Genomic DNA, 18692 nt, shown 5'->3' with positions numbered 1-18692 from the left:
TCACTTCTCTGATAGTTCTAACATCCAGTCTCTCCAGCTGTGTTATCCCACGTTCAGACATCCCTAAAATGTCTTGGATTCAGCTGTGCATGCAACTGAGGGAGTAGCTGACTCTGCAAGGTAGGGAGCAGACTGTAAATGCTGTCACTTAACTGGGTGTCTCCAGTTTCCCTGGTCTGGAGCTGATGTCATGAGGAGAGGATCACTCCCTTTCTAAGATGAAAGCATCTTGAGTTGGAGTGCTGTGTCTGCAGGTCCCCAGTGAGGTATGAACAAATACTCTTAACATATCTTACACTGCTGCTGTAAATTTAAAGATGTTTTCAGTGCTCCAAATGAATCTACTCATTCAGCCTCTCCAGGAATGCAACATGATGTGGCTGTGTTCAAAACCCACTTATCCTGGTGTGACTTTGGTGCAATGCTACTGTAGTTTGAGTCTTACCTTTGCTGTAAGTGAGCCAGAACCTAACCTACCAACAGACAGCTGAAATGGGTGCAATTGAAAGCCACAATTTAAATTTTCCATTGAATTCAGCTTGCAGCTGGCCACCTTTTCCATTAATGCTAGGCTAATATTTACTTTTACAGTTTACGGATATTTGTGGACTTTCCACATATTTCTTCCCCCAAACTGATTGTTCAGCCAAGAACTGTGTATTCAGTTCCTTCACTCCTTCCTGATGGAGCTGGCAAAAATTCCAGCATTCAGGTTAGTGTTGGCTTTGCCCAGATACTGGTGATTATGCTGAGCTCTTAGGATGTTTGTGGAAAGAAAGCGGATACGTAGCTGTCTTAACATGTCTGAATGTGAATCAGATTTTGAAACCCCATGAATCTTAAGCCATACTTGATCTTTCCTCTCGTGCTTCTCTGCCCATCTTTTTCAGCTATGAAGTAACCAGATTAAGCTTCAAGTGTCTGTTTCTGCAGGGAAAATAAATTACCCAGCAACAGCACTACCTACGACTGTGCTACAGCTCATGTTTGAGCTCATCTTCGGGCTGAAGCTTTCATTTCACACAAAGAAATGTGGCCAATTAGAATTCATGCACAACTCCATGTGCAGCTACTTGTTCAGTCATGTCTTGCTCATGTCCCCAAGCCTCACAGTGAGGCATTTCCCTTCCTCCAGAAACACTGATTTGTTTCCCTGGCACTTAGTGCCTCTGTCTATGAGGCAACGGGTGTAACAACAGGATTGCACAGGAGGGCCTTGGAGATTCCCTCTCTGTTGAGCAGAACTTTGATTTCAAAATAGAGATACAAATCAAGGGAAAGAACTCACTCTTTGCAATAGTATCCGGCCAAGGATTTCCCCATGTGTTCCAGATAAGTGATTCTGCTTCATGGGTGGCCACTCTGAGGCTTCTGGTCTCATGGGACAGTGTTGGGAACACTGGGATGGAGTCACTGAACTTAGAAAAACAAAAACATGACAATCTTGGGAAAAGACAGCTGTCTGACCCACAGAGGATGCTTGTGGTGGCCAAAACTGTTTAGAACAGCAACAAGAAACATGTCATGCATCTGCCACAGTTTCTCTGGGACATGTGAATGCAGGTTTTTGCTATACAGGAGCAAATGGAAAATGTCACTTGTCCCAGATGTAGTCTTGCTCTGAGGTCTCATCTAAGTGTTCACAGCAGCTCTGGTACCTACAGCAATGTACTCATAGTAAGCAGCTGAGTATGCACCAGCTCTCTGTAGTATCCACCCAGCTTCCAAGGTAGGCTTTACAGTCCAAAATGAAGTCTACATTGCTCCAGGTTAGTGGTAAAAGTCTTAAAAGTCTGTTTAAAACAAGTGTATCTGTACCTCCATGGGCTTCAGTCCCACTCTGAGCTACTGGGTAGGTCCATACGCAACTTATTTTATAGGCTGGACTATGATGAGATCAATTTAGCCCCAGTTGGAAATCCTTATTCTATCTTTATTCTAAGTCTTTATACTGATTTTGCTTGTTCTTGCATAACTCCCTCATACCTCTGTAGCTTTAACCAATTCCACAGCACAGAGGTGGTGTCAGGTATCTTAACTCTGCAGCCCAGAGGTAAGGATAAGGCACTCTTGGATTCCAGTAGGTAGAAACAGCCATATTTAAGACTGCTGATTAAAACATGGTATTGGAAAAGAGTATCACGTGAGTCAACAGGATATCAGTTGTCTGTTGCTTCCCTTCATGTGTCAATTAGAAAGAAAAAAAGAAAAAAAAAAAAAAAAGAAATAAAGAATAAAAAGAATAAAGAATAAAGTTGCCTTCAATTAAAAAAACAATTTCAAGAAAGTATTCAAAGGTTTCCCACAGTTGGGTGCTTGCTTATATTTTTCTCCACCCATCACAAATCACAGCAGTAGATCTTCCCCTGCTCATGTTTTGCATTAGTAAATTGAACTACATACTCTGTCCCCTCAGAGATTAATGCCTCCATCTGAGGAAACAGCTGAATACGTGCTGGTGGTAGTACTTTCATCATTAGCAAATGGGAGGCTGTGGGAGGAGAACAAAATTTGCATGGGTTGGATGTTGGCCTAAACACACTCTCCCTGAATTCTGGACATCAGGGAAGAATTGATAGAGATAAGCACTTATTCAGCAAACCCCAGACCAGAAAAACAAAACAAAACAAAACAAAACAAAACAAAAAAAAAGAAGAGTCCTACTTTTTTAATTAAAAAGCTTTTCAGCTGCCTTTGTTCCAAATGAAAAATGTTTTGCTAATACCATGTGTCTGCAGAGTGCACTCCAAATATCTCAAAGCTGTATCTGGTGTCAAGTGGTATTACATTTATCAGTTGTCCTTGGGTAAGTTTTTAAATCCCTGAAGTTTTGAAATCTTTTCATTAGCCTGTTTTTTTGGAAGACAGATTTGAGAGACATTTAACTGCTACAAATGTTAAACTGTCCATTCAAAGAAAATATTATGGCTCATGTGTGCACATGGCATCAATTACAGCTTGCTCCTGATCCTGGTAAAGGCTGAGTACCTTCACAGTCCTTATGATAATTTGAAATTTCACTTATTCACTAAAGTGTTACCCAGTGTGTCTGCTTAAAAACAAACCTACTGTTAGAATAAAAATTAAGTACCAACAGAGAGAGGCTGACTTTACCACCCTGCATGCAGAAAACTACCTTGGAACCCTCGTTTAATCAAAACCAAGTTAAACATTTTTTTCTCAACAATCAGCACATGAAGGAACAAATAAGAACACGCAGTACAGAACAAAGAACATTTATCACTGTGATGTTTTGGCCTCTAACTGAGCAGCATTTGTATCAACTTCCTCCTTCCCTTTGCACCAGGGCTGTGTGTCTGTGCTGTGCACCTGTGGTCACTAGAGATTTTTACCACACTTCTTGCAAGAGTGCACTTGCTAACCATGGTGCCTTGGCTGTTTTCCAGTGAAGGGGGATACAAGATTTTGCCTGCCTAGAAATCATCTAAGATGTTTCAAAACATTTTCTTCACTTCCTGCCTTAACCTTTTGCAACTGTTATGTTCTGCATTAGAGAGAGCACTGGTAAAATAAATTCCTTTGTCTGTCATCTGCCAAGTAGCTTGATTTTTTATTTTTACTGTTTTCTCTGTTAAATTTTGAACTAGCCCCTTGTGACCATTGACAAAAGCCTGAAATTGTAAACCTCGTGGGTGACATATGCCTAGAAGTGAGAATGAAAACAAGTAGCTGAGCATTATTGTATTTTTTTTAAAGGGTTTTTTTTACATTCATTATTAATTCCATCCATATCACATGCCATGCCCTAGACCTATGTTGCAAAGGCTTCTGCCTGCTGCACCACCACCTTTTAACCATACACTATCAGTAATGCTATGGGTTCCTGGAGATATGGATAGAATTGTGACATATGCCTAGAAGTGAGAATGAAAACAAGTAGCTGAGCATTATTATTTTTTTTTTAAAGGGTTTTTTTACATTCATTTGTGCTGAAATCACACAGGTACTCTAGTCATATTTTGGTTTAAAGGCTACTTCAACAGACACTGTTACCAAATCCCCATTGAATTCCCTTATCAATTTTACAATTCCCACCAAGCACTAAATAACTGCTGGAATTCAGGATGCAAGTAACACCAGGCAGGTACTGCTACTTCTACACTGGCATTTGGTTTGTGCTGTCACTTTTCCACCAAAATTTTAAGTGCACAATAGTACCTGAATGAGAGTTATCTGGCAACCTCAGGTCAAACACTGCATCAGATGCTGCTTTTATGTAGAGAAATGATGCCATGAGGTGCTGCTTGTTGCTAATTTTCACTGATAACAGTGATAACTGCAGATGCTTGGTGTCACAATACTGAGCACCCTTTCCATCACGCATCCATAGAGCCATGGGCATTGTAAGGGCAGCGTGTGTTTGGTGTTGCAGTCGATACTCAGGTCAATACCACACAACTGTGTAAAGAGCAAACTGGTGAGCAGAGTGTACGAGCAGGGGTGCTGCCCAGGAGGCACATTGTTTTCTCCGCAGCTGGGATATGATGTTCTGATAAGGATGCAGACAAATCAGAGAGAGCGAGCAGGTGGTCTGGCTCCCACCATGACTGGCAGGAGCTGGTTTGGGCAGTCCAGAACAGTGGATGGGTCCAATGTATGAGAGGTTCCTGCAATGGAGGGGATGACTTGATGGCCCAGGCCAAGCGGGGAAAAAAAAACCAAACTTGTGAGTCACTGCATAGCGAGAGACTGAGGATGGCCAGAACTGAGCAGCAGGCTCAGGCTGGGAGATGTTCTTTATCACAACAGTTTCACGTTGAGCTCTGAAGCGGGGTGTCTGGAGAGATTTCTCAGAGGAGCGAGGCACCCACACACCTCCCAGTGCCTGCGGGGGGCCTGGCTCCATCCCCTGAGGAGCAGCGGGGCTGAAGCGGGTGGCGGCGGGAGGAGAAGGAGTGACAGGACCCACCTATCGCCCCTCCATCCCCTCAGGTACCACTCGGGCCCTGGCATCCATCCTGTGGTGAATTTTTGAAATTCACCCGAGCGGACCCATTTATTTAGCTGCTGGAAACAAATTTATCACCGGCTCAGGGTGGGCCGTCGGCAAGAACCGACAGGAACACCCCGCTTCCAGCCTCAGGAGCAGTTCCCGCCGGCGCGGAGGGGTTCGAGGCGGTCGCACCGCTGACTCAGGCCCGGTCGCCGGCGGCGCCTTTAAGTGCTGCGGACTCGGCCCCTCGCCTCAGGTGGCCGCCGCCGTTGCTGCCGCTGCCGCCGTCGCGCCTGCCTCCCCCACTGCTTCGCACCGCGCTTGCGCCGCGGCCGCCGGGGCTGGCACTCGGGTCTCAGCCGCACCGCACTCCGCAGGGCTTTGTCTGGAAGCCGGCGGCGGGAGGGCCCGGCCGGGAGGCGAAGATCGGGTGTGAGGCGGGAGCCGTGAGGGGGACCCGCGGCCCAGCTGAGTGCGAAGAGTCGAGGGGCGCAGGCGGCCCTTAAGGTGGACTCGCGTTTAAGGTGGACCGGTCCCGTAAGGTGTCCCGGGAGTTAAGGTGGATCGCGCTTAAGGTGGACTCGCCGCCAAGCCGCGCCTGCGAGGCGGGAAGGGCCGGGGCTCGGCATGGAGAGCCCCGCCTGAAGCGGCTGCCGGAGGAGCCGCGCCGGTCTGTCCTGAGGAAGAGATGGGGAAGGCCCGCTGCTGAGGAGCCAACTTCTCCCCGGCCTCTAACAATGACCAGCTCCCGGCCGTTCTGCAGGAAGAGGCAGCCCATGGACGAGGTGGGGGAGCGGAGCCTGGCTTTGAGCTGCCGGGGGTGACTGGAAAGAGGCTCCCCCGCCGGCGGGTCCCCGGCTCCTGGGGGGGGGCAGGGGGTGGTGTGTGTCCGCGCCGCGTTGTGTTTGGATTGGGAGAGGTTTAATTTTCTTTAAAGGGAACTCCTTCATCACCGCCATCCTCCTCCTCCTCGTCCCTTTGCAGCTCTGAAGCCGTCCCGGCCGCAGTCTCCCCGCCGGCCCCGGGGAGCCCCCGGCGCAGCGACATGGAGACGGTGGGAAAGTTTGAGTTCAGCAGAAAGGACCTGATCGGGCACGGAGCCTTCGCTGTCGTCTTCAAAGGCAGACACAAAGAGGTGAATAATCCCGTCTTTCTATTTTTTTTTTTTTCCTTCTATTTATTTATGGGTTTGGGCCGAGCCTGGCACCGCGTCCCGGTCGCCCCGTTCCCAGTGGGCTAAGGTGGTTTTTCTTACCCTGGGCATCAACCCGGGCTCCCGGGTAGCTTTATTGTTGGTGATCACGTTTATTATTATTTGTTATCGTTATTCTGGAGTTTCTTTGGGGGGCAGGCGTTTGTCCCAGCAGGAGCTGGGCAGGTGGCTTCACCTTGCGGCTGGGCTGGAGGCCGAGGTGTCTGCGGGGACCTCCTGCCCGCCCAGACTGGCCCCTGCCTTGGAAACAAGCCCCAAAAAAACCAAACAAAAAAGCCCCCACACTGTCTGTGAAGTGTGTAGAGAGCTCCTGCTTTGTTGTTTGGTTGTGGGGGTTTTCTTTGTGTGTGAAGTTTTGTCTTTCTCCACTTCATTTTCCCAAGAGGAGGGGAAATCGCTCGCTGGTAAATAAAAGGAAAGGAATCTGGCAGTGGATTTTCTATCATTAGGGCTTGGGATAAGCCATGGCTCCCACAGAGCCTTTATTTCTAGTGATTAAATAAGAGGATAATCATCATATAAGGCAGTAGCAAAAACCCCAATCTTGGGGTTTTCTCCTTGGGCTTACAAGAATAATACGGGAAAGGGCAAGTCTGAACAAGTGAGGAACAGGCATTAGGATATCAAGAGGCCTTTACCAGTGCTGCGAGACACTTCTTTTAGTAACGATTGTAATCTGTTAAGAGGCTGCCTGTCCTAATGTAAATTAATGGTGAAATTTAAATTTCTCTTTGAATTACATGTGTACTCTTTCAGAAACCTGAGCTGGAAGTAGCTGTGAAATGCATTAACAAGAAAAACCTTGCAAAATCTCAAACGCTGCTTGGCAAGGAAATAAAAATACTTAAGGTAAAAGTACCCTGACTTGTTTTCTTCAGTCTTTGTTATATATGTGCTTTATTGCTCCTTGCTTATGGTTTTTGTTTTACTTTTTCTAGGAACTGAAACATGAAAACATCGTGGCCTTGTATGACTTCCAGGTAAATACATTCATTTATGTTAAAGCATTCTGGATTTGGGAGAGGTTGAAGGGAGTTTCTGGTATTTTAGTTCTTAACATATGTTTTAGTATTCAGAAGTGTATTCTAGGGAAAAATCTTTATGTTAGGGAAAGGTAAACAAACGTGGCTGAGCAGATCATGTATTGATTGTTGCCTGGACCACAGAACTCGAATGCTGCTGGGGATTGAGGTGGGAGCTCTGCTTCCAAGATGTTGTACAGTGTGTGCTGAGTATGTCTGTTGGAAGCTCATCAGTTCCCAAAATGCTAGAAATAAAATTACAGTAGTTATTCTTGGCATACCTACCTTTTGTTTTCTTTCTCTGGTCTGGATACACTCCCTAAGAAAACTTCTTTTTCCTAAGCAGTGTAAAAATAGTGTGAGCATGACTTTGTAGCATATGATTGTCTCCAGTTCCAGAGAATTTTCGTTTGCATTTTTCTGTTGTCCTTGTGGCAATCACTAAGTGTTAAAAACTGCAGCAGACATTTTTAGATTATTGTGGTTTCCCACAGTTGCTTTTTCCTTCAAAGTCAGCTCTGAAGATCTAATCTCCAGGGCTAAATCCACTCTGAAACCCAAGTTATGCAATGAGTTGGTTTTTGGTTTTTTTTTTTTCTTCCTTAAATTTTTAGTTAAAATATCCTGCTGGGTGATGGGGCAAGCTTTCTCTGACACCTTTATAAAGGTGTTGTAGGCTGTCAAATGGAACAGCCTGTTCCTGAACGGAGGTGCTGGTCGGTACATGGGTGCCACCTGTGCCATGCTCAGCTCCGGTATTTACGAGTGACAGCTGCGTGACTGCTGGCACCCCTGGACCCTGGGGGTGGCCCTGGGGTGTCTTATCAGGAGCTGGCTGCCCTGTCCCTCCTATCACGTGTCCGGTGGCCACCGTGTTTGTTGACATTCTTCCTTCTGCTGTGGATTGGCTCCGGTGGCCTCTGCGTCACCCGAGTCCCGGGTGGCTGGAGCAGCCGGTTTGCAATGCCTGCTGGATGCTGTAGTCTGCCCGCGTCACCCCGCGCCTCTGTCACCTCCCTGTCCCTCTCCGTGGGAGGTGTGTGTGTGGGGGGGGGGTTATGGTGAAGTGCTGCGCACTTTGGGGGGGTGCTTAATGCCTGGTGTTGTCTTGGTGAGAGAGGTGGAGGGTTTGGGGCTGCTCTGGGAGGGAGGACAAGATGCTGGGAGCGGGGTTGTGTCTTGGAAATGTCCTTGGGGTAAGAGACTGTGTGCTGCTCCTCAAGCACTGTGGTCTTGTAAAGCAGTGACTGCCTTTGGCCTGATGCATGCTGCAGAGGGCTGGGGGAGTTTCCTCTGGGCATGGGTCACTTGTGATCTCGTGGGTTTTTTAATTTTCTGCAGCTTCTAAGTATACTTAAGATTTTCAGTGGAGGGAGTGAGTGGCTGCTTTTGCTCTTCTGGAGTTTGCATTTGCATGAAGCATTTTGCTGCTGGATTTTTTTTTTTTTTTTAATTGCAAATCTTTCAACACCTTTGTTCGGGTTCTGTTCCTTACCCTGCTTCAAATAACTGCCTGGTAGGAAGCAGCTCAAAGATGTTTCCTGCAAAAGGAGTGATTTCATCACTGTTACAACTGCAGCAATTTAGTTTTCTCTTTATGTGATGGCAAATGAGCTTCAGTTAAATTCTGTGTGTAGCAGTGTAGCCTGATGAAATACATGCAAAAAGCTGTTTAAGGTACCAGGAAACAGGAACTTAAGAATGGTCAAAGCATGTCCAGTTATATGTTTAGTTACCAGTTGCCAGAGTCTGCATGTATGACTTGGGTGATTTGGTTTCTTGGACAAAATGAGATGTCTTGGGTGGCATTAGGATCTTAGGTAGAGCTACCAGGGTGTGGAGTCACCCCTGGTGTAAGGTAATCAGTAATCAGACACAGTCTGATATGGTCCACCCGCATGGGCTGTGTGTGTAACATGTCTGGCCTTGCTCTGTGTCTCCTAGGAGTGAGAGTAAATCATCTCCAAAAATAGAAGTGCAGTTCTGTGGAAAGCTGGCTGCTGCCCACCTTTCCTTACACTGTGGAAAAGACTACTTCTTACCTTGTTCCTCTGACACGAGATTAGTTGCTTCATTCATAGCTGCATATATATTTAACCTTGAAAATTACATAGTTGCAGTTAATTGAGCCTTTACTTTTAGGCTTTCTAAAACTAAAGAGGTTTATTCTTGTCTTACAACATCATAGAGCAAAAAAGGAAAAAATGTTTCCTGTGAATCAATGTTGCCCTGTAACTTTGTCTGTTGCTGCATTTTGTCTTCCCTTCTTCTGCACCTCCTGTCAGCAGTGACTTTAACTTTTACTCGTGTGTTCCTTGCACACAAGGAAATGGTTGCCAAAACCACAGAGTCTGTAAGTGAGTGATTACACCCAGGGATGCTTTAGGTTGCATTTTCCTGGTTAAAAGCTAATGTTAACCAGGCCTCATACAACTCAAGAGTTTTGATGTAATGCCAGATTTGCCTCAGACAGACACAGTGCTGATACTGAATACTGATAGCAGCTCTCACCCTGAGACACTTATTTTAGCTTTCAAATCCAGGAAAAAATTGCTGTGTTCCTTCTTGTTTTATAGATCTCTGTGATACTTGTTCATAAATAATGACAAAATAAGAAACTTCCTGGGAATGAATGTTACTGGTCAATGTTTAATGCATTAAAAGTGCAGTGCCTGGACTTTTGTACATCTCCTCACTGAGAGCAGCATCAGTACATCAGAATGGCTCATAGGATGAAATATGCATATTCCCATTATTATGTTCTCATGTATTAATGAGAGGTACTGTGAATTGTCTAGGAGTTTGATGTGAACCCCTCAAAAAGAGGATAAGTCATACTGTACTGCATTTCTAGATGTACTGACTATTTTATGTCTGTATGGAGTTGTGGTGCAGTTCTTTCCTAGGCACAGGAGGTGTTTGACATAAATTGATTACAGAAATGGATTACTCCATATGCAGGGTATATGAGTTGCTACTGAGAAATCCCAGACTCCCCAGCTGGATTGAAGTGGGACAGGAGTTGGGATCTCCAGCCTGCAGTCAAGAGGAGTACAGTAGTCTGGAGGGACATCTGGAGATCAGAAGTCTTTTTATTCATTTTGAAGACAGCCAAGTGAGCTCTTGTTCCATCAGGTGGAAATTAGTGACAACAAGGATAAAAACAATGGTTTCTGCTGCATGAAGACTGATTCTGGAAATGAGGTTTCTTAGAACATAGATTTTCAGGATCTCTTGAGCATCAGCTCAACTCTTCAGGTGTGTTGACACTGAAAGGTTAGCAGCATGTGTTTTGGTTTCTTTCGTGGTTCAGGATGTTGAATCTGAGTCTGTGATCAGTGCAAAGATAGCAAAGTCACTCTTGAACTTGCTGGATCCTGGGAGCACTGCATGCTAGGCCTGGACATAGATCTTGCTTTGGATATTAGAAAGCCTTTTCCTGCATGGAATAGGAAGAAGGATTACTTTACTGGCATGTTTTCCCCAGTTATATGCTGTGATCTGAACTTCTTAAAGCAACCTAGCTACAACTGTGCTTTGTTTTGTTTGTTTGCTTTGTTTTAATTTTCACATAGGTGGAAGGGGCTGGTTGTAGGGGTGTAGTAGTTAACACCATGCAGAGCAGTACATTCTGGTTCAGCCTATGTTACCTGAGGGTCTGCTTCCCAAAATTTATATCGAGTTGGCATATTGTACTCATCAGCTGGAGATGAGAGTAATGCATAATTCACTCATGCACTACAGACTTACCAAAAATATGTCTGCTGGGGTGACTGGATCAGCTCCTGATGAGGAGACAAAGAACACTTTGCAGTTTTTGTTGTGCACATGGATTAAGTAATGGATGGCAGAATAAACACTCCTCAGCTTAATGATCAGTCACCCTGGGCTGGTCCTGAGAGCCAAGTAATGACACGTTTGTTCTGTTGCTGCCAGTCCCTGGGATCAATAGGATTGTGGCTGCTGGGCTGTGATGTGTTGTGCTGTCTGTGCCATCATCCTTTTCCAAAGCAGAGCCTTTAGCAGCTATCCAAGTCCTGTGGACGTGACTTCTGCTGTCCCCTGGGAGCTCAGGAGCAGTGAGTACAGCAGTGTCCTTTGGTGTGCCCTTCAGCACCGCTCACTTCTGCCGCGGCGCTTCCCTGAGGAGTGTGATGTGGGATGAATCAGTGCTGCTGCAGTGTCACCTCCTTGTCTTGCCACCTCTTCTGCCACCTAATGCAGGCTTGTTCCTCAGGCACTGCTGTTAGGGTACCCTGTCCTGGGAGACAGGGCTCCACTGTGACACTTGGAATGACTCAGGAGGTACTCTGCGTCTGGGAGATCACACTCCTGAGGTCAGGCTGCCTGCCTGGTTAAATCCTGTTTTAATTCCATCACTGAGCAAAGCTGGCAAGTTGCCTGGTGAGTGGGTGTAAAGTGCAGGCTTCTCTGAACTCCCAAGCAATCCTCTTCCTGCTTGCACTGCAGACAAGAATGGGGTGTCTGCTATCCTGCTCCATCAGCATCCTTGCATCAGTAGAAGGGAATCACTCTGTTACTGAAGATTTGATCTGGCTTAATTTAGAGCCAGAAGGATAAAAGGATGGAAAACCCAACCACACCCTGCCAGTAGTTCTGTAGGATGAGGCCTGAGAGTTAAATGGACCAAAAGGAGTATGTTCATGGAGAGCAGAGATTTCTGTAGCCTTGTACCTGTTTAATGTTGGCTTTTCTAGCTGAGTATCCCACTGTGCAGATCACAGAAACATCTAGCAAATGCTGACCACTAAATACAGAGCTCAGAGGAGTCACAGGCTTTTTTTAGAGGGAGTGGTCTTGTTGCATTTCTGAAATCATGATCACTGTTTTACTCATCCTGTGTGTAAAGCACATACCTGTGTCCCTCTCACATGATTAAGGTGTCATGGAAGAGCCAGCAACGTAGAAGTTAATAGCATCTGAAGCTCTTGTGGAAGGCAGCATTACTCAGGCTGTAATGACATTAAGGAATGTTTCCCAGGAGTAATTGGAAACTGGTAGGCTGGTGTGTTCACAGTTTGACAGCAAAGCTCTGGTGATGGCTGAGGTGCTTATTCGTGCTGCAGCTCTTGAATGTCCACTGGTGTTCCCACTAGGAAAATTTCCACTGCTTAAATCCTTGTAATGGTTGAATGCAGTTGGTGGGAGGGAGCAAAGCAAGGAGGTGGAGCTCAGAGAACCAGTGTTAGAGTTTCCTTCAAATATTTGTCACTTCAAAGCACAATGAAAAGATTTAATTTTGTGACCAAACTGGACTTGACTCTGAAGTAGGGAACTGCAATAAAAGTGTGTGTTGCAAAGGCTCATCTTGATGCTCAAGTATATCTAGAGAATTTGTGTTTTCCTTTTACTTTCCCTTTCTTGTATCCTGTGCCTTCCCACCTGAGAAGCTTTTGCACAACAGGCAAACTAGGAAACGGTAAATGTAGAGTTAGTGTTGGTGGTGGATCTTGGGGTGCCTCTGGTTTGCTTTGGGGAAGCTTCTAGAGATGCTTGTGTCCTCTAAAGTAGACATGAAATCTTCCATGAGGCAGACTGCCTTCATCACCCAACAGGAAGCAAGGTACAGCAAGAATTGAGAAGCTAAGCAAGGCGTGTGGTGGCCTTTGATCTGCCAAGTCAGGGAGAAAAGGGGTTTTGTTTTGGTTTACTTTCAAAATAAGTATGTACTTGCTTGTTCTTCACTGTTGGTTGGGTGTTTTTTTTTGGTTTTAGCTTTTTATTTGCTATTATTTATGTTCATGTAGCAATAGTAAGTGGCAAAATTGATGGAAAGTGAGTATGGTCTTCCAAGGCAATGTTTCCCAGGTACAGACCTAACTATACTTTGCTTAAGAGAAGCCATATGAATTGTCTTCAGATGTTATGGTTCTGCTCTGAGAAATTTAATAAATGTCCACAGCAAAATCCAGGGAAGAGCCCTGCTGATAGATAGTTTTAGGCTCCTTTTGTGCTCAGTGTAATGCCAAGAAGTGCTTTAACTGTATAGTGTGTCCTGCTTTATGATGTGCAGGCCTTAAATAGAGATGCTCTCAGAATGCAAAATGAGGATGTCAAAGCTGCATTTGTTTATTAAGCAAGGTTCTTGCAGGGGGGTTTTATAGAGATGAATCAAATTCTGCATCACTGGTTGTTTAGGGCAGTAATGTTCTGTCTGGCTGCAGGAGCACCTGGCTTGTCTCCTAGCATCAGAATAACAGGAGAAATTAGGTCAGCTGTGCTGGCATACTAAAGATCAACCAGACAGTGTGGTTCCATCAGGGGGAATGAAAGATGCAGAATTTGAAGTCATTAGAGATCCTATTTAGCAGAGCATCTTATGTTTTCAGGGATGGCCTCCCAGCCAGCTTGGTACCCCAGAGGGCAAGAGCTGCTGGCACAGTGGGAAGGCCCCACAACAGATCACAGCCAGGGGTGAGGTGGTGTCAGCAGGGCTGAGACACAGCCCTCAGGGCTGGTAGGTGGGTTTGGAGCACATGGGCAGGGAATTTCTTATGTATGTGTGCTGCTCAGTGCCACTGTGGACACAGCTGGGCAACTTTATGCTTGCAGGATTTTTCATTTATGTTGGACTATTTTTTTTGTGTGTGTGTGTGTGTGTGTGTGTGTAGCTGGCAATTATAGACATAGGTTTTTTGTTTTGTTTTTTAAAGACTGTAGATTCAAGGTCATGTTACTCTGGCTTCTGGTAATTGGATTTTTTTTTACCACTTAAATTAGGACCTTTTATTGGAAAACCTATGATTTTTTTTCTTTAAACTCCTTGATATAATACCATTTGCTGTGGCAGTGTGTGTCTGTTGTCTTAAATCTGGTAAATGAAGTATGAAGTAAGTGGATGTAAAAGAGAAGGTCAGTCATGCAGCTGCCTTAGATAACTCTGTGGGTATTGGGCCTCTAATTTCCAGAGTTGCATAAAAAAATTCTCCTACAGGATATCAGATTGTGTTTGGGATATGCCAATCAAGAACAAGCTGTTCCCAGCTTTATTAGTAGAACCACACTACTTTGGTTCTAAAAATCAAACTTCCAGATTGAGTGGCTTTGTTTGAACATCTCAGTCAGTGAATGTGTCTCAGGGAGTGTATGACTGAAATGGAAATGTTGGCTCTTGCAGCCTGCCTTGACCCACAGCTCCCCCCACTACTCCTCTTGGGCAGGCTCATGAAATGCAGCCTTATGGTATGCAAGGATTTCATCCCAGTCCATGTGACTGAGCTTAAGGTAATGGGGAATTCAACCTTAAATGTTTGGTTTATAATATTCTGTTTATACAGAAAGGAGATGAGGAATAAATATTACAAAGTAAATTGGATCTTCAGGGTATTTATCAATGTTTTTAGAATTCTGAAGTTTCCTCTGTTGATAGCATTAACAAATTGCATTGCAGTATGCAGTAAGTAACCAGTTCTTTCTACTCCATGTCAGAAAGTCCAAAGTTTTCAGGATTCTGCTCTTTTTTTTTTTTTTTCCTCCACAGTCTCTAAGCCATGCAGGGCTGGTGTATGCAGATGTGACTGCACTGCATGCTCAGGGCAGTAAGGCAGGAGCTGGGGGCACAGAGTGGTGTAGGTGGTACTTGCAGTACCCCCAGACCAGCACCACTGCTGTAAGAAGTGATTCTTCTCAGTGCCTCAGCAGCAAGAGCCTTCAATTTGCTCTGATGAATGTTTTTGGCCTGGCCTTGCAGCTCTGTCACTTGTGGAACCTACCACTTTGTCTCTATTCTTATTATGACAGTCATCCTGTAGTTTGGTTTCTGTGGTTAAGCTCAGGTGCAGCTCTCAGCTTTGACTTGCTGCAGTGCATTGCTCTGCAGAGGCCCAGTCTGCCTCTGAAGGAAGGGTCATGTCCCGTTCCAGCTCTCTGCAAGCCTGGAGCTCAGGGCTTTGATGAAAGAGCTTTTCCTGATCTCAGGAAGCCTGCACTGAACTTGAGTGAAGCCAGCAGTGGGGTCAGTGGGGCTTCTGCTGCCTGGAGATAGAGGTGGAGAGGGAAGAAGGGCAGGGACTGTTCTGGAGGAAGCTGTAGGATGCTGATGTCCTGGTGGAAGGAATGGTGGATGGAAGGAAGCTGAGGAAGGCATGGTGAAGTTCTTTCACATCACTTAAAGATCCAGATGTCCTACCATTTGTCTAGAGGGGTGTTAGCTGCCTGGCAAACAGCACTTCCACGGATGTTGTCTTGTTTGTTTTTTAATGTCACGCAGTCAGACTTCAGGACTGTTGCCAGGGGGATGGGAAGTGCTTTCCCCTCCCTTCCTGAAGCCCTTGTGGAACCAGAGGATAGCTTTCCTGCTGTTTTTATCCTGCCCTGAAGTACAACCTGTCCTGAAACAACTCATCTGTTTTATTAGCAGAGAATACTGTAGTGCTGGAACAGGGTAACACTGGTCCTTGGTATTGTTCTTGTTCTGGTCCTACAAAAGTCTGCAGGGTGGCCACAAACCACTTCTGTGCTGCAGGGCCTCCCTTCTCCTTGCCCTGTGCCTCTGGTGCTCCACATCCTGGAGGGAGCTGACAGGTCTGGAGGAAGCAGAGTGCAGCCAAAAGCCAGAACAGTGTCTGTGGGCCTCACTGAGTCTTGCTGCTTATTGGTTCCTTGGGATCTACCTGAAGAAATTAGGAGCCCTCATTCTTTTGGGAAGAGTTGCTGACTGTGGTAATAAATTTCTAGTCAGTAGCAGTGAGCTTTATTTCTAGATCTGGATGTGCCAAAACAGGCAAAGGATACTGCTGGATGATGGTATTTCTCGTGAAACACACTCATGTGTGACTGCTGCTGCAGCCTAAGATTTATCACTTCCAGTGTAAACCATATGAAGGAGGAAAGTGTCTGCTGGCTTTTTATAACATCCTAACTCTTGGTGCAGGACCTTCCTGGCTGCATGACTTGAATCCCAAAAATCTGTCCTAAATGGTGCTTTTCCCTGGCTGTGAACCTGTGCCTGGGTTTGAGAAACATTTTGTGGTATTGTGTGTCACTGAGGAAAGCAGATTATGCTGCAGTAAATGAGTACTTTCCTCTTCTATTCTCCTTTTCTTCCTTCATCAGAGTTAATTGTTGTCTCCTGAATTGGAAACCTGCTTGAAATGTTCCTGAGTTCCTTATTGGTAAGGTTCAGAAGTAGTAAAGAGTGACCAGAGAAATGCAGTAGGCTCTGAGACACTTTTTTTTTTCAATTTCCACATGAGGTCAGAGGCCTGTGAATATCTTTTTAGTTGTTTGCTGTAGATCTGTTTTCCAGACAGTCAGTGTTGGTGGGTTCCACAATTCAGATTAATGTTACTATTGTCTTCTATCTCACTTCCATTCAAATGGCTGCATCAGGATATAATCCTTGCCTAGCATGGTGGTTTTCCTTTCCCTCTTTAGAGGTGAGTCTGCTCAAGCCAAGCTGTGAGCCAGAGAGAAATAATACCAAGAGATTTAACAGTTTGGAAACTTTTTTCCCCTCTCCCTCAAGGATGGGAGCTTGGGAGTCCCTGCCTTAGATTGGAGGCTTTCCCGGTGCTGTTGGCTGAGGAGCTGTTTTCTGTTAAGAAAAATGTGTCCATTACAGCCCATGTTCAGGACTCTAGTGCTACTGTCAGAAGAGTGATGAGTAAAGACTAGAGGCCAAAAGGGTGCTGGCTGCATGAGATCCTCCTGGCAGAATGGGAGGTTGCAGCACGCTGTGGTTCTGTGCAACAGGGCGGGGGGGGAAGCACCATTAAAAAAAGGAAAAACACTGACCAGAAAAGCTTAGCTGTCAGTTAATGTTGAGTTATTCTTCCCCTGTCACACCCTCAGCTTTATTTTATGCTTCTGTTGTGTTGGTACAGTTGGTGAGTCCTCACCCCTTTTACAGAGATGTGTGTGCAGAGATTATCTTGGCTCGGCAGCTGCTCTGGTGCTGTTGGAGGCAGTGCTGAGCAGCACGAGGTGGGTATCTGCTGAGGGGTGCAAACCAAAAAGCTTTGCAGTCAGCCAACAAATGGGCAACGATATGCTGCTCTTCAGGAGAGTAACAAAACCAGTTTTTGAGTCCATACAGCTCCTCTCCTGCAGGCTCCTGCTCAGCCACATAGTGCTCAGTACAGGGGAACAGCAGAGCTGTGTTCATCTCCCAGGTGTTTCTCCTGCATCCCTCAGCCTTCCTGGAAAGGAGGGTTTGTGTGAGGTTGAAGCCATTTTCTGCTGGTTTTATTCCATTGTCTGTTGTAGCCCTGGTCCCACATAAATTGGTGAAACACTGCTTTGCTGAGAGAGTTTTTGCAGTGTTAGGTTGTTAAACTTCAAATTTTTCCATTCCTAAACATCTTTCTGAGCTGGGTGGCAGGCCAGGTGCTGGGGTAGAGTGCAGAGGAGGATTTCTCTAAGGAAGTCTCCTCTTGCAGACTTTTTAAGCTGTGGTAGGAGGATGACTAACTGTGGGTACACCCAGACATTTCCCTTTGGACACACCTAAACTCACACTTTCCAAGAAGAGAATCATGCCACCTTCTACTATGGGTGGAGAGAAAATTTTAAAGGGAAACAGGGCTGCTGGGGCTTGATGTCTGTAACACCAGCCCACTCAGTGTCCCAGGGAGGAATTTCAACACAGCACTGTTCTGGGGTGATTTATGCTGTACTGCTAAATGAAGTTTTCTTCATTGCTTTGTCTTCTGTCAGCAGTTGGGTTATTTGTAGACAGTAGAGGCTGTTGCCTATTTTTACACTCAATTAAATTGTAACTTCATCGCTGGGGCCTCTGCTGCAAGAACAGGCAGTGATCCAGGCTGATTAATTATCAGCTTAATGTCTTTGGCAAAGGCCTTTTGGTGCTGTTGTGGGGCATAGTCAGGGTACTGCTGCACTTTGAGAGGAAAAGTTTGGGAGTTGTCTCTTCTGTTCCCTCCATCAAGCTTGCTTAGTGACAGGATTAGCCTTGCTGCACACACTGACATGTGAGTAGCAAAGCTAGAGTAAAGTATGTGTAGTGCTTCTTGAACATTTGTCTCTGCAGAAATACAACAAACTGTAATGTTGTTCTTGTTAGTGATTTGGAAATGAGTGGCCTGGGCATTTTGTTTCTTTTTGGAGAGCCTGCAAATTTTGGCCTGCAGCATTTTTCCCTTGTTCTGTTAATGAAAAAATTAAGTACTCTGGAAGGATAAAAATGGAAAATAAATGGCTTCTGCTGCTGAATCAGCTTGAGAAAAGTCCATCAGCCTGTCTGAGAAACCAGAAGTCTCTTTAGGGAGTTGTGTCCATTGTAACCAAAGTAGGCTCCTGGCTGAGTGATTTTTTCCAAAAAAGAGCTTGTTTCCTGGGCCCTTCCTGAAATAAATGTTTACTTTTGATGACAGAATTCCTACAAATCTCTTTCTGGCAAGTGACTCTGGAAATGTTGAAGCTGCAAGCATGGAAAGGTGTCATCCCTGTTACAGGCAGCTGTGATCTGCAAATCCCACTTTGCTAAATGTTCCTCTGCTGCAGTGGGTGTGAATGCTGCAGG

At 45.5% G+C, this 18692-nt stretch overlaps 1 protein-coding gene across 5 annotated transcripts in view; it reads left to right on the top strand.

The window, feature by feature from the left end:
• The window catches only part of ULK1 (unc-51 like autophagy activating kinase 1), a 93838-nt gene that overhangs the window by 12872 nt on the left and 62274 nt on the right, over positions 1–18692 (top strand). For 3 of the 5 annotated variants that reach the window (XM_071763031.1, XM_071763033.1, XM_071763032.1), the window contains exons 2-4: positions 5939–6089; positions 6924–7016; positions 7106–7147. In XM_071763031.1, the coding sequence (XP_071619132.1) occupies positions 6000–6089; positions 6924–7016; positions 7106–7147 (225 nt within the window). In that variant the 5' untranslated portion in view covers positions 5939–5999. Of the gene's footprint in view, positions 1–5260; positions 5740–5938; positions 6090–6923; positions 7017–7105; positions 7148–8306; positions 8386–18692 lie in introns of those variants that run through there. The other 2 variants (XM_071763030.1, XM_071763034.1) reach the window with 2 other exon arrangements.

Source organism: Heliangelus exortis, chromosome 19, assembly GCF_036169615.1.
Source record: "Heliangelus exortis chromosome 19, bHelExo1.hap1, whole genome shotgun sequence".
Classification (NCBI taxonomy): Eukaryota; Metazoa; Chordata; class Aves; order Apodiformes; family Trochilidae; genus Heliangelus; species Heliangelus exortis.
Note: the sequence above shows the minus strand (reverse complement) of the source record. Positions and strands in the feature narration are given on the sequence as shown.